The sequence below is a fragment of the Glandiceps talaboti genome, chromosome 15 (genome assembly GCF_964340395.1).
Source record: "Glandiceps talaboti chromosome 15, keGlaTala1.1, whole genome shotgun sequence".
NCBI classification, from domain to species: domain Eukaryota; kingdom Metazoa; phylum Hemichordata; class Enteropneusta; family Spengelidae; genus Glandiceps; species Glandiceps talaboti.
In genome coordinates, this window is record NC_135563.1 from 10,944,451 (window position 1) to 10,961,497 (window position 17,047).

General features: G+C 35.1%; 1 protein-coding gene across 1 annotated transcript; it reads right to left on the reverse strand.

Moving 5' to 3' along the window:
- Positions 1-5,009: 5,009 nt before the first annotated feature.
- Positions 5,010-10,620, reverse strand: LOC144446739 (uncharacterized). The gene is made up of 3 exons (XM_078136564.1): positions 10,374-10,620; positions 8,080-8,213; positions 5,010-6,940 (listed from the first exon to the last, which is right to left on the reverse strand). Exons 1-3 carry the CDS (start codon positions 10,476-10,478, stop codon positions 6,124-6,126), a joined length of 1,056 nt encoding a protein of 351 aa, XP_077992690.1. The 5' UTR covers positions 10,479-10,620; the 3' UTR covers positions 5,010-6,123.
- Between the last annotated feature and the right edge of the window lie 6,427 nt (positions 10,621-17,047).

The following is a 17,047-nucleotide window of genomic DNA, read 5'->3' on the forward strand; positions in this document are numbered from 1 at the left end:
CCTACAGAATCTGTAATCTTGAACAAATTGTGGTGTCAGTCAGTAAACATGACAGTTAAACATATGCTGTTCTAATTTGTTCCACTCACACTCTCGAACAAACAGAAAGTAAAACTCTATTCTACCAAAAGAAACACTAGTCCATATATGTTCAAACAGGGACTTAAACAATACATCCCTGGTTCAACTCTTGGATGCTATGAAAAAAGCAATGTTATATATTTGTCTATATTTTCTTAGATATGCAAATGTGTAATTTCTACTGAAAAATAATACTTCAATACATAGCATGAAAAATTATAGTTTTTAAAATCAGAAGAAAATGAATATATTGTAAGACACTTGTTCTTTTAGTACTTCACAATTATAATTCAAGTTGCTATAGTTCTATGTTTTTTGGTAAAAAAAATGTTATTAGATATAGTTCATGTCCTCCATTAGCTGCCTTGTTGTCTTCCTACTCATGCTATCCATTTGACGCACTCACAAATGTGGAAGAAATTGCGAAATGCTGAAAATATTGTCATTTGCCACAGTGGCTCAAAATTCTCACATTACAGTCAAATTATCGTTCCACGAGACACTATACTGTATGTGTAAATGACTGGCCACTCCCCGAGTGTCAATTTTGATGAAATAAATGACTTACTTGAGGGAGGATTAACATTAAACACAACAGCAATGGAGGCGATTAAATGTAGTAATGATCAACAGGCACCCCTTCAGAACAGTAAATGTGAACTGGCAAGTTTACTAAAAAGATATAAATAACCTATCATCTGCTTACACTAAGCACAGACCTTCCACCAACATTGGTGGAGTCTATGCACTATGAGGAAGAGGACCATGATGTCTTCATACTATTCAAAATATAATACGACTACATTATAATTTTAAACTCTAAATATACATAATACAATATTACTAAGTATCGTCATTTAGAAATACTAAAAGCTGGAACTCTACTGTTGGGTAGTGAACATCAACAATATACCATAGGATTGATGTCACAAACCATTTGACATCTACAATATGTATTACAGAATAGCCGCTATAGAAGGCTGTAGTGAACCTGGCAAGAATTCTCTTGGATCCACACAGCCTGCAACTCTGTAATAGGGAACTTCCAAACCCGCCATGTTGAATGTTGCATCATGGGAAATGGGGTGATAAATGCTAATCAATTAGTATTGTAAACAATAATGTTGCATTGTTTGTAACCACAGATAATCAATTCATATTTGCCCTGACCATTGTGGGAGGTTTATTTTTATCAGTAGCTCCAGATTAGGTATTACAATAACCACAGATAATCCCATAGTCCTTTGCATCTGAGCATGCTCAGTTTGGATTGCAAGTTCCCTATTCAAATTTAGTATTCTTCATGGATACCTATATTATACATTGATCATGTCAATTTACCCACATGTGGCCATACATGAAAATGTTACTCGTGTATAAAATAAACATGAATGTCAACAGGTGATATGCTAATTTTACACAGACTTTTCCTCATGTCAGGCAGGTTGGCCAAAAAATACTAAATTTAATTACTGAGTTCGCAGACTGTGATGTAAACGAGCACTTGCCAGGTACATCCAGTCTCTACAGAGGCTAATATATACAGCATCACAAGCCATATGTGTGTACAACCAAGTCAGCTAGTACCTGATGGTTGACATGATCCCCAGTGAAGTTAGCTATAAACCATAATTTCAACACAAAGACTGGCTTTCAAGCTGTTTCATCATTGCAGTAGAAAAGTATAAACATATACAAACACATTAACACATTACACAATTAACAGAAAAATGATGAGAGAAATTATTAATATTGATTATGAATTATGGAATGTTAGTTAGACTGTTATTTGGTCAGTGATGGAATGAACCATTTCCTAAATCATGCACATAATTTTGTATTTCCATAATCCAAGCACTTGGCAAATTGGAATGCATGTAAGTTTGATAACATTACATCACTCATGGGTATCACAAAACTTACTTTCTTACTATATTAATATACAAGACAGGCACAGATCAGATGTAAGATGGACAAGATCAGTTTACAAGGTAAAGGTAGAATTCTATTTCAATGTACCTCTCATTATCTGTCTCCCCTTGAAATGGATGTCTTGAAACTGATGTAACCTTGACAAAGTGATATTTAATGGCGTGACTGTTGAATTTGTTGATCACACATCAGAATTCCTGACTGCTACAGTCTTATCATTTTTACTATAGCCTAGCTAGTCTACAACACACCAATCACTAATAACATTGGTTCTTAGGCTATTGCTGTCTTTTGTATTGTAAGAAGTCATACACATCGTCATTAGCAAATTTATCTTGTAGAGTCACACAATAAATATTTGGGCAAAGGTTAATTCATAATGACAATATGTGATATTGTGTCACTTGATTTTGATCATGTGACTTAATTTCAGATTCAAGAACTCAACTTTAACCTTACCAATAAATGCACAATTATTTACTGAGGGGTGGGGGTATATATCATAACAGCCATGTGGTAAACTATGGTATTAATTGATATATTCTGATATTTTATCAAATAATTCAAATCTTCAATTTCCAAACTAGATAATCCCCACCAAATATCAAGGCATTTTCATTTTTAATTTGTGTATACAAACACAGAGACAGACACAACACAGACACAGAGACATACACAACACAGACACTTCCTATAGCACTACCACACTGAGATTCAGTAGCGCTAAAAGCTAGAATGTAAAACACACAAATAACCAACCAAATATGTCAACAGTAGTACTACATCATTCTATAACTAAATATATATAAATATGATGTGATAAACTCTAACATTTTGAAACACATGTCAATGATTACAAACATCTAAAGATAATATAACCACTGTATCCATGCAGTCTTTTATAGACATAAAAACCTTCCTCAAATTGAGTTTTAGCATTCTGAATAATATTACAATGGAAAACAAGCTATCAGCTAACTAAGATAGCAGTGTCTTGGGTTAAGTATAGCTATCAAAATCACACCGTTATGAAGACAGTGCAAACACTGACTACATATGTGGTGGCAACTTAGGGAAAACTCGTTATATGAGACGCCACCCTACTGTGAGTTTGTGTCTATCTGTTTGCTGATAGCTTGCTTTCCACAGTAGTAACTATGTGATAATATATATAAAGAGGATTTGCTCAGTGACTAGTTTTTTGGTCGGTTTACACAAATTTCTATCAATATCTCTGGAAAAATTGATATTATTGTATAATTAAGTATACACACACACTACCACAAAACATTTGTAAGTTGTAGTAAATGTTGTATCGTCCTCTGAAAGAGTAACAGCGGTAGCAAAACTATTTCTAGCCTTCCCTTAACCTAGTTGAAGTGGAGTGTTTAATGTAACAAACTCTTCACTGCATTCACAACATTCAATGTTGTCTATTTTAATCACCTGTCCCATAGGAACTAATGGACCTTTTTAACAAGTATCCACCAAACAGATTATGATATGGTACAATACATATCTTGTATCCATAAAATAATTTTTATTCTTGTTTCACCTGTCCCATAGGAACTATCGGACCTTTTGAACAAGGATTCACGAAATAGATCATATGGTACAATTATCTTGTATCCATAAAATAAATCTTTTCATTAAAAATCCCACAGGGATTCATTGTCCAAGATAACGAAAATATTACCTTATATTTTGGACTTGTCGTTGTTGTGTACACTTACTACCTTTGCACCAGTTATCTGGAAATGCTTCTGATCAGAACATTGTTTTATCAGTGGTGGATTACTGAAACTGGTTTTGAACGTGCCTAAACGTCTTGACCTTATCACACTATCAAATTGTCCTACATTGATTCAAACACAACTGTAGATGTAGATTCATGCGATGCTTTTATCAGTTTATTTGTCAGTGAAAGTTAGAAATATTGTATATGGCAATATGACTAACTTTCACAGACATAAACAAACTGATAAACAAATGGTGTGATAACACACGAGACACCCAATGTTATAATGTATCAATATATGTCTGCTTGATATAGTGTGATAACGAGATGACTTTTCAGCACCTACAGAGCCAGTTTTAATTGTCTTCTACTGATAAAATGACGTTCGGATCAACAGCATTTCTAGTGCAAGGGTTGTATATGTACATACAGATAAAAAAACGCCATTGTATTGATCGAGTCTTTAAAAGTTAACCTTGTAATTAAGTAAAACTGGTAAAATGAATGGTCTGCAAACTTACCCATCAGTTCAAATTTAGATGAACTAGTATGCTAGAAATATTTTGCACATACAACTCAAACTTAAATTTCTCTTTGACACAATTATGACAAGTACATAGCCTCTAGTCACTGAGCAAGGTCTCCACGGTGGTGCTTCTTCTGTGTGCAAACAAGACCATTATTTTAGGAGTATTGTTGGTGTACACTGGCACTGTCCCTCTATCACATACATATAGAAGGACAGTGGTTGTGGGTATGATTGGCAGCAGGATGACACATCTCACAAAGATCAACTCGCTGTGGGATGTGTTGTGAGTCGGATACAACCCTTGCACTAGTTATCTAGAAATGCTGTTGATCAGAACATTGTTTTTATCAGTAGTAGTCAGTTAAAACTGGCTCTGAAGGTGCTGAAAAGTCATCTCCTTATCACACTATATCAAGCAGACATATATTGATGCAAAATAACAATAGGTGTCTTTGATGTAAATTCACCATGTTCTTATCAGTTTGTTTATGTCCATGAAAGTTAGCCATATTTGCCATATACACCATGTCTAACTTTCACAGACATAAGCAAATTGATAAAAGCATGGCGTGCAAATCAGTGGCACCTGCTATTGTTTTAGTATCAATGTGTGTGTGTTTGATAGTGTGATAAGGAGAAGACTTTACAGCACCTTCAAAGCCAGTTTTAATAATCCAACTCTGATAACACAACATTCTGATAAACAGCATTTCTAGACAACTAGTGTAAGGGTTGTATTTTGCCCAAAATTCACTATTAGCAAGTCATTGTGAATTTGAGAGGCATGTTATGAGGTTTGGGGGACATCTATTGAAAACACTATATGAGAGAAATGTTGGGAGAGATTTTGTCCAATTGGCAAATTCAGGATACAAGACTATAGCTGTTCCCAAAGGATGTCTATACATCACATCATTCAATGCAATATGTACATGAAATACAAACCCACCAAATACAGAATATTAATTTGAATCGGAAACCTTCTTATAGTCCTAAACTCAGGTAGTTATTCCTGACAAGGGCAAATTTTTATGATGTTATTTGACCAAAACACACTGCCATTTGGCTGTTGCTATGGGCATGGTCATTGTTGCTAGGGTCAAAACATTTTACAGAAAATCTGCAGAATAACACTTCTAGTAACATCTCACCAAGTTTTAGTCTCATTGACAAAGTACTTTCTGAGATTTAAGTTTTTGACCAAAATTCACATTTTTACACTTAATTTGCATATCACTCATGAGATTATTATATGCTTGATATTTCTTCATGTATACACACACCCAGATGCATCCCCATCAAATTTCAGTTCAATCTGCTCTGTAGTTTTGGAATTAAAGACTTTGACCGAAAAGACAAATTAAACCACCTTATGATAATATGCATATCAGTCATTTCCCCATTTATAGCCAAACAAATCTCTTCTTATGTCAACAGTGCTTCAACTGAAGGTAGAGCATAGACCATACACATGTAGGGTCTATGGTTAGAGCCAGGAGTTGATTGAGGACGTTTAAAAATATATGTCAAAACAACAATATGTAAGCTGTGATTACATTGTGTACATAGGCAACATTTGTGGTTCATTAATTAGCCCCACCAAACCCAGATAACAGCTTGCTATGGCCATAGAAGTGTTATACTTCCAAGCTAGGGCATAACACAGGTTGTTCCCTAGTGCACTGATTATGTCATGTATGTAACCTGCCTGTGCCCCAATTCTACTGGACATGCAATTCTCTCACTGAATGCTGCCTTCCATACACATGTATATGTATACACCAACAATACTCAGGGTCTCATTTGCATACAGAAGAAGCAGTCACCTTGGTTACGGAATTTGTCAAATGACATTTCCATAATCATATTGCCACAAGAACAGATCTTCTTGTGGCTCGTTTTCAAAATGATCCACAAAATAGCTGAGAGACAGATCAGCATCAGGTAGATCATTTTGAAGATTCTCACCAACCATACAGTCATCAGCTGAATTGATACCAGCTGGACTAGGTTGGTCCATTCGTAGCATCAAATAATCTACATCTACTAAATCATGACGTAGCTCATTAATTGGTACAACTTGATCCTCCTGTGAAGGTGAGAGAGCCCTTAGACTTTCACTGTAGACGTACGCAGGCCCTAATTCTGACTCTCTAGCAATTTTTTCAGTTACGTCATCTTTATCCATTGAGAGGTTATTCTCAACAGATGAAGTTTGATGAGGTAACTCATCACTGTCTAAACATATGGTAATCTCATCTGATCTTTGCAGATCATCACGCCTACCAATCCCATCACCATGGCTACCAACCCCAACCTCATCACCATGCCTACCAACCCCATCCCTTGGGCTATACACACACTCATCAATTCTCACTCTACTCCCTCCCTCCTCTTCATATGCTGTGTTTTTCTCAGCTACTTCTTTTCTTAAATCTTCAACATTTCTTCCTGATTCAGCAGACCCACTTTCTATCTTCAAATCAAGGATCTCCATGTCTTGACTGAAGACACTAGAAGTCTCAGTTGCTGTATCAGGGTTGTCTCTCAATTCTTCGCTGACATCATCTTCCTCCATAACTTCAGGGACCACTTGATCTGCATCGGCCTCTGCGAGTCCGACATGCACTTTCACTGCATCACCTGTAGTGTCCATCATGCTACACCAATGAAAGAGAGAAATGGATAATAAAAGCCAGTTTCTCAGAATGTGGACCTAAAATTTCAAACATACTTATGTAAGTTCAACTCATTGAATTAGAACAAACAGCTGTATTTAGATTAACATATTCTTTAAATTCACATCTTTTCATTTACATTTTCAAACATCTAGACATTTGTGTATTTTTACATGTATATATCAAAGTCAAAAAGTCACCTTTAGTGATGATTATAGAAATGATTGCATAATTCCTTTTATTTTACCATATTTTACGTTACCATGTACAACACTTGCATCCTTTTTCAATAATTTATTTACAAATTTGCAACAATTTGCAATTTGCAATAACAACTGCTGTTTGAGGTTGTTTATTCTTTTGTTATTATGTCTGCCTTGTTTTAAACTGTAGCTGTCTTTGATCTTTTAGTATAGAATTGTATTTATATCATGTGTCCTTTGTGTTAATTTATAACTATATAATTGTTCTATTATACGGTCACATGCATTATGTTGTGTTGTACTATACTACATTGCACAATTGCAGTTCTGATTGCACTTATGACTTCATATACAAAGCTTACACCAACAAGCTATTTACAATGGTTAGTCACACTGCCACCACACAGACATGCCACAAGAATATTAATTTCACTCTATATGTTGTAACTCTAGAAATGACATTAATACAGTACTGTACTACACTTTGTTGTATTGATTGTACTGCATGCCTAGTATAATGTAATGTATTGTATTGTTGTGTCATGTCACGTCATAGGACAGTACAATATAGTTACTTTGGAACGGTAAATTGGAAACGAATGCGACCTTTCGATCTGTCTACTACTGACCTTGATCATGCATTCGTTTTCCAATTTACCATTCCAATGTAACTATATTGTACTATCCAATTGATTCTTGGAACCATGAATAATATATTCTCCAGTCTCATGTCATGTCATGTCGCATTGTATTACCGGTAAGTCAATAAACCAATTACAACAGGATGAGGCAATGACACCAATTTACCATCACTATGGTCTCTGTCTTAAGTTGCTGAGGTCATTGTAGATTTCATTTTTGTTATATGTTTAACTTTCCAATACAACGACATTCTTTTAAATTTATGAGAATCTTTACCTTCTATTTTGAGCAGTTCCGTTTGATGAGACACATGTTGCCATGGTTACATCAGCTACACTACTCTGTAATGGTAGTTCATTGTCAGTCTTGTATTCTGGTAATACATCAGAGGTACTCTCTTTGTCAGCATCCTGTAAGTAAAAAGATTGGCTATTATTGTCTGTCACAAAATTACACTGCAGAAATCTACTAATATGTATGGGAAGTTATGTTTTCTGACACTAAATACAATTCATTAGTACTTTGCATGAAGATTTTACATACTCACGAACCTGATGTCATTCATAATAAATAAAATACAGCAGTCATTCAACTCACACAAGCAGGTGTTGTCATATGCTACTAGGGCTGACCTCGCCAGGAACTAGGCATTTTTAAACAGCTTAGGCCATAATTGTAGTGAGCATCAAAGGACCAGTTCTAAAGGGGGCATACCCCTAAAGCCTTGCTCACCCACACACATATTTGTCATTGTTGGCTAGCACTCCTGTTAATCATTTGCTAAACACCAAGTGATGAGTAACAAATGATTTAACCAGAGTTTACACAACTACGAATCTTTCAGTCTATAGGAACCTGGGTCACTGCAAAAGTTCATACATCATATAACCCAATTTATGTTTAACATGGAAGCACTTAGAGATTCATACACACGTTCTCTTCTTCCACTTTTGATTGAGAAACAGACATATGTTTTAAACAAATCATTTACACAGAAGGAGGACACGTGATTTGTTTGAAACATATCTGTTTCTGGAAGAAGAGAAAATGTGTATGAATTCAAATTGTCTATTGATGTACTCACTTCAGATTAAGTACCTGTCCAGCCATTTTGCAAGAATACTAGTAAATTATGTTCATCCTAAGTTCAGACCACCACATTGAAGATGGCTTATTGATGTCAGAATTCACTTGGGGAAAAATAAATTGTTTCTGAACAGACCTGACATATTAAATTTACAATGACCTTTTCCCTTTAAAAGTGATAGCCATATTGGATTTTGGGGTTGGGACTTTGGATATCTCTGCTGCAGCTGTAAAGTGCGACATGATGACTCACCATGTTTGTCAATACACAAAGCACTTCACCTGGACTGCATGCTTATAGGAAAACCACTAAACATTCAATTTCAACTTTTTAGCTGAGGGCCCATACACAAGTTATAATGAAAGGCATCGTAGTAGTAGTCAAGTTTTGATATCACAGAACAACTTTGGCAAACTTCATTTGTAATAATATTGACATATGCAATAAATTAAGTTTACCTTTCTGTCATCTAGTATTTGATAAAATGAGCAGCAGTTTGCATTTTGGTCTGCAATTTATGCATTTAATACATATATTGGTAGTAAAGATACCTGGTTATTATATGTGCATTGATATTGCTGGAAATTGAGGTTTTGTCAAATGAGTGCACCAATTAGTACCAGATATGTATATAAAGCTGATAAGCAACGGGCCAAATATATTTAGCCTTGTGCTACTCCACACTGCAGTTGTTGAGAATCTTACAATGCCATGTGGACTGGTGTCTTTGATGTACAAAGCTCAAAGAGAATCATGTATATAATATTATACCTTGGTTGGATACTCGAAAGTGCTCTCTCCGTTAAACTAAATATGCAATTTACTGGGATTGGCAACTAAGCCCGAAAAGAAGGGGTATACAGGTGTACCCTAATATTAAAAAAAAAACACACACACAAAAACACTATAGCTGTATTTATCTCGACATGACTAGTGTGGTGAGTTTCGTGGGTCAGCTTTTTTTCTCATAGTACTGTTATGGATTACTAACTACATGGAAATGCCCCGTATGCTTTGGTACATGGTACATAGTAGAGGCGCGGCCAGTGTGTGATGATTATGAATGGAACAGCGAGCTGATTTGCATACCCACCATAACATGACCTGACGTAGCTCTGTGCACTATTAATTACATTGCGCAACACACATGTACAACAGTACATGTAAATTTCCCCGCAATGGAAATCACTTTGTTCTATACATGAATATATTAGAAAGACTTTCGAAGAGACCTGCAGTGGAAATCTGACGATAAGTCTTATAAATAAAAGCCCACTGAATTACAACATGAAAACGTGTAACGCAGCATTTCTGACTTTGAGTGAGTCTGTCTCTGGTACGGGCAACGCGTGGTGGAAATGTGCTCTCTCGGAATTATGCAGATTTGTACAATGACAACTTTATAGGTTGATGGTCAAGTTCAAAACCAAATGACATGGTATAAAATCTGTTGATTTACAAATGTAACGACATGTTAACTTACAGTGATGTTCATAATTTGGCCGGCGTCGTCGCCATTTACTTGACCGGTGGAATCACGTTGACTCAGTCTGGATGTTGTTGACGTTGTGACCATTCTTGACGACATTTTGATATCGGCTGAGTAGAGATGTTCACAATACAAGAGTCATTGACTGGAACAACCTAAACAAGCCCTGTAAAACCGTGTCACGACCTGGAGTTTACGATTTCGCCAACACTGAAAGTCGGCTAGGTACAAACGTAGTACTCCACTCTGCACAGACTAACGTAATGTGACCTTACTCTACGCATAATATTATGATCACATGACCGAGTGTCTGCCATATGTGTACACCTTGTGTCCACGTGTTCGTCACGTTTCCAGCGCCTGCCCAGGCATGAAATGGCGCGAAACGACCATGTGTAAATGCGAACCTCGTGCTTGTTTTAAATTTAGCGATGATCATTGACAATGTTTGTAGTAAATTGTACGATGATATCATGGACGTAGTACGAAAACTTGATATGATTTTTTTTTACATCAAAACTTGCTTTGAAAATACGTGCAGTGTTTGTTGTATTGTAAAAGTCTTATGTCACTGGACAGTGTACATTTCTACAGATGTCCATAAGTTACTGATGCTAGACGGAGAAATGGGTTGACTTTATAAATTGCAAAACATTAAAATTGCTGCAGATTTGTAAATAAACTGGATATTATCATGATTATAGGGGTTGGGGAGGGCTAGGGGAGGGGGAATGGTCGATTCAGGTCTGTGTTTTGTAAAACGTTGACCCAACCCCTGGTTCTACCACTTCCAAGTTCCAAAAAGTAGCCCTCCCTCAATTTCCTTTCTCTAGAACATGACCTTCCCCCTGTTCAAATATTTGGAAAAACATGGTTTATAAGTTACATTTACAGTAATTGTCCTAAAAAATATGTTGAGCTATGGTAAGAAAGATATATGTCCTTTACTAATCAGAGATGAGATCTGGTTTGTAAAATTTTCATGCAAATAAATATTTTCAGCAAAGAGAGAAATAGACTTCTGTGAGTAAACTTAATTTTCACAAGTTTTACAGGCCAAGTTCTCTTTTAATAGGATTACAAAAACAGTTGTATGATATATATATATATATATATATATATATATATATATATATATATATATATATATATATATATATATATATATATATATATATATATATATATATATATATATATATATATATATATATATATATATATATATATATATCAATCTGCTAAGACAGTGCTCTATACCGCAGTGGCAGAGTGTAATATATATATATGATGATCACACTATGCGTGAAACTCACTCTTTTATATTTGAATGTTAAATTACTGTAACACAAGTGTGCTTTTTTTGTGTCAAATAGTGACCTGAGTAAGTGATTGCAAACAGTCTGGTGAAGACTATAGCCCATACGTACCTTGGGAGACTAACTGGGAAATAAAAAAATGTTGGGGACATTTTCCTTTTACAAAATTTGAAATAAACAATAAATTCAAAACCGTTGAAGATTTATGAGAAAAAAATCCCAAGGGGACTGGTGCCAGTCTAAATCTAATTTTTTCTTTTTCTCTCAACGTCTTCAATGGGACATGTTAAGAAACCAACATATGAACCCAACGCAAACATAGGGTGTACCAATACCCTGTAAATGATTGCATTCTGTCAATTTGTATTCATACATGGGTTACATTCTCAGTGCTAGATGTGGTGCATGATGGTGGCTTGGGCATTGATTGAGCCGATCGCGCGCCCTCAACAGTTGTAAAGTTATAATATATTCAAAATGGCGACTACCATAGTCGTATATTTCAGAGATAGTGATTTCGAAGCGAAAATAATGCTGTTTGGAATTAATTGAAATTTTGAAAGTTCAATTTTGGGTCATAATCATGTCGGATATAATGGAAAAGACCCTCGCGTCTTTGCCTGGGTTTTTAACTGGACATTATGGTACCAGAGGAGCGAACATATCAACGGGCTTTCAAAATCTCATACGATGCATAGGCGAGGCGAAATCAAAACACGTAAGTATATTATGAAATTCTTTTTATAAGTTATGTTATTTTGGGTCCGATTATTTTCAACAGTTAGTATTAGTAGTAGTACAGTTTATTTAAAAACAAGATAGCCAGGAAATAACAATAGCGGATTTCCACCTAGGCCCTTTTAAGTTTTAACAGTGTTATCATATCAAAACAAGAAATCGAGCGAGCAAAGTTGACGTTCACAGTTTTCATTGATAAATTGCACTGAAGCATTTATTGTTTTGTCAGAATGCCTTGCTATGAATGAAATTGAAAGCAAAGGACAAAATTGGATTTGGTTTAAACCCGACCTTAATATATACCCACCTCAAATAGTTCACTATACTATACTTGTCTCATTATGTTATATCTATTCTTTTACTTTTTTTTACAGGAAGAAGAAAGAATCATCAGAAAAGAATTAGAGCTCCTGAAACAGAGACTTGTACATCCAGATATTAATAGGGTATGTGTAATGGTATGAGTATTGAGAAGTGAGGTATAATAGAACAAGTACGGAGACATCCATCCCCCTGAGAGTCGTTGAAAATGGGTGTAAATTTTGTAACACATTTTATGTATGACATATTTTTAACTGAAAGAGAACTGGCATAAACTTGACAGAAAACTATTGAATCCTTTATCGATGTTCTTCACTACATGTTGATAAGTTATCAATGTATTGTACAGGATTCAATTTCATTCAAACCTGGTGCAATCGTAACATTGATTGTAATTTTACCTGGATTACATTTCTGAACATTTAGGTACTTTGTCTGTTTTTCTCTCTTTAGAAACAAATGCGAGAATACTTGGTCAGACTTATATACTGTGAAATGCTTGGTCAAGATGCTTCATTTGGTTACATCCATGCATTGAAGTTTGCACAGCAAGGAACACTACTCGATAAGAGAGTTGGTAAGTTCATTTCAGTAATTGTTACTGGTACATGAAAAACATAATGTTGTGACTATATTATAATTCATGTACATAGTATCATTCACAAAGTGAAAATACCAAAGAACATTTACAATGTAAACTTGGGACACGTTGAGAGGTGACATCATGAGTTTGTGTGTTTGTTTATAGGTTATCTAGCAGTCAGCTTATTTCTACACGAAAACCATGATTTAGTGGTACTTCTTATCAACACCATACAGAGAGATATACGAAGTACCAACATTGTAGAAGTCTGTATGGCTATTACAGCTGTGTGTAAATTAATTAGTACAGAAATGATACCAGCTATGCTACCATTGATAGAAGAAAAACTAGGATATTCAAAGTAAGTCCACATAGTAGGTTTTCACATTGAGTATTTGTACATCATTCCCCAATAAATTTATAGGGCAGGGGTGGAAAATACCAGAAACATAAGGGGCCCTGTCACTATGAGTCAATGATAAGTTGTGAAAAAACCCATATATGTCACAAGTATCTGTCAGCTGATTGAAGAAATACATTCCTACACAACTTTAATTTTATACAAAAGTCCAAAAAATATGTTATTTTGGATTTTTGACTCACTTAGAACTCTCCAGAACCAATTACTTGAATGCGCAGTGTTTGATTTGTACAGCACAATTTATCTTGCATATGGTACAAAAGTTAAATCTTTTTTGTAACAGTATAATTCACTCCTATTTTAAAGGGCTATTGTACGTCTCAAGGCAGTGATGGCATTGCAGCGATTCCATGAGAAAGCTCCCAATCTAGTTCAACACATCCATGGAAAATTTCGTACAGTTCTATGTGACAAAGATGCTGGTGTAATGTCAGCAGCTCTTTATATTTATGATGATCTCATTAAGGTAGGCACTTATGGAGAAGTTTGGACAAATAGAAATTATGATATTAATATGTCATTTACTGTGACCATAGACATTTCACTTTATTGCAATATGACAGGTGTGTGAAGTTGGAGTGTGTCTACCTCTAAAATCACCTGGTCAAGGTAAGGTCTACATTGAAGGCAATATCTCTTATCAATTCCAGTGAACAGAATTCTGGTTCACCATAGCAACAGCCGGGTGTAATTACCATATATGGGAAATGTACATTACAGAAAACGTACACTAGATTAGGTGTAGCATGTAAAGTATGCATGATATCTTTTATACACGCATTTGATATACAGATCATGGATTTATGGGATATTAAGAATATTTGATTTAATAACATCTGAAAATGTAAGGCAAGTACATGTACTTGTAATAAATTGTCATTTTTTACAATGTAATGGTATTTGTTTTGTTATTTTCCAGAAAGATGCCAGTAAATACAAAGATTTAGTTCCAAGTCTAGTCAATGTCCTACAACAGATTATTGATAAGAAATTGCCCTCAGAGTACGAGTACCATCAAATACCTGCACCATGGATACAAATACGAATACTTAAAATATTAGCACGACTTGGCGCTGATGATGAAACGTAAGTATGAACAAATACGACTCTTCAAGATATTGGCATAACTTGGTGGTGATGATGTATGTATGTGTACCAGTAAGCAAACTCAGCAGATATACAATCCCCCCCCCCACCCAGATTCACCCACTTGTGTATACATATACCCATACAGTCAACCTGACTCACACAGAGAGAGAGAGAGAGAGAGAGAGAGAGAGAGAGAGAGAGAGAGAGAGAGAGAGAGAGAGAGAGAGAGAGAGAGAGAGAGAGAGAGAGAGAGAGAGCGAGCGAGAGAGACTTGTACACACAGAGATACTTTCTACACAGATACATGAACAATAACATGCACATGTATATTCAATCAACTTCAGCCTTGTGAACGTAATAAACCATATTTTAATAATTTGTATGAGACTGAGATAGTCATCATAATTTTACAATTTCTGTATTTTATCTACAATTTCAGGAGTAGTAATATGATGAATGTTACTCTGGGATATACTTTACAAAGATCTGACCAACATAATAGCATGGCTTATGGTAAGTGATTTACTCACACTTTAATTATGTCTTATTTTTGATACTTATCACTTACATATCAAAACTAAGTAAGGATCATGTCATAGTATGGCTATATGGTAAGCAATAATGTCACACTCTCATGTCCATCCATCCACCCATCCATCCATCCATATCCATCCAGATGGACAGCCAGCCAGACAGACAGACATTCATAGCTGTATACCATTATATGTATAAACATGCCAGGAAAATGGTGAAACATATCCAATGAAATTGATTTTTAAGTCTGAATCCAAAAATCAGTGCCCCCAATGAACCACAATTTCAATTCATGTCTAATTATTGATATTTTCAACAATTTTCAGTAAATATATTGTTGGTTCTCTGATTGATAAAATAATACCCAGTTACAGCTAGTGCAGGTTTAATGCCTTGTTTTTTGGTTATTTTTCAGCTATATTATACCAATGTATACTTACAATATGTCAGATTAGAGCACATCCTACACTTACAGCCAAGGCTGCAGTCTGTGTTGGAAAATTTCTAAAAAATAAGAGTAACAATCTCAGATATCTTGGTAAGTCTAGTCAGTTGTTCACCTCTAGATTAAGCCATAGAAATGTCTTGAATTCCACATGTGAGTATTCTTACATTGTAAAACCTCAGTACACTGTAATGGCAGAAGGAATGCCATTTTTGAGGAGGGGAAATCGACAGTCCGTTACTCTAGCATAGTATTTGACACTTCACTAAATTACACCAGAAATGTTGCCACATCTACATATAAATTACTGAAAATGTACACAAACCATTTCTATATTAAGACTTGAATGCACTGTCACCTGTGGTACTGTCATAATTCATGTGGTTCTCTTGTCAAGAAACTCATTTTACATTATGGTATGTGGGCAACACTTACTACTTTCCATTTCCTGTCTATTGACAGGTTTGAATGCATTGAGTGCTGTAATCAAACTTAATCCATCCTGTGCTGCTGAACATCAATTGATTGTTATAGAATGTCTAAATGATCCGGATGATGCAATCAAACGCAAGGTAATCCATGCTTTCATGTTCTACTATGAGTAGTCAATATATAGTATATCACCCTGAGTATTCAATATACTATATATCATCCAATTATAAGCAGTCAAAATTTTGTATATCACCCTACGAGTAGTCATTTTATTGTATGTAGCCCTACAATGAGAAGTCAATATATTGTATATTTGCCTACTATGAAAAATCATTATTATATGTAGCCCTGCTGTGAGCAGTCAATATATTATTGCATATGACCCTGAGTAGTCATTTTATTGTATGTAGCCCTACAATGAGCAGTCAATATATTATTGCATATGACCCTGAGTAGTCATTTTACTGTATGTAGCACTACTATGAATAGTCAACATATTGTGTATTGTCCTTACCTGCCATGAAAAGTCATTGTATGTAGTAGTCAATATACTGTATGTAGCCTTTCTATGAGGAGGTGATAAACTTAATATTGCCTTTCAACTGATATATTTTCTGTTACAGACATTAGATCTATTATACAGAATGTGTAGTCAATCTAATATTGCAATCATTTGTGAAAAACTGATAGAATATCTGAATTCAACCAAGGACAACTATGTCAAGAAGGATTTGGTTTCAAAAATAACTGAACTTGCCGAAAAATATCCTTTTTGCAAGAATCATT

What these genes read in the sequence shown, in the direction of transcription:
- LOC144446739 (XM_078136564.1), bottom strand. Translation starts at nt 10,478, where the DNA reads ATGTCGTCAAGAATGGTCACAACGTCAACAACATCCAGACTGAGTCAA. An exon ending in GCCAAATTATGAACATCACT is followed by an intron (nt 8,214 to 10,373) that starts GTAAGTTAACAT and finishes TTTTACTTACAG; the next exon opens with GATGCTGACAAAGAGAGTAC. An exon ending in GGAACTGCTCAAAATAGAAG is followed by an intron (nt 6,941 to 8,079) that starts GTAAAGATTCTC and finishes TCATTGGTGTAG; the next exon opens with CATGATGGACACTACAGGTG.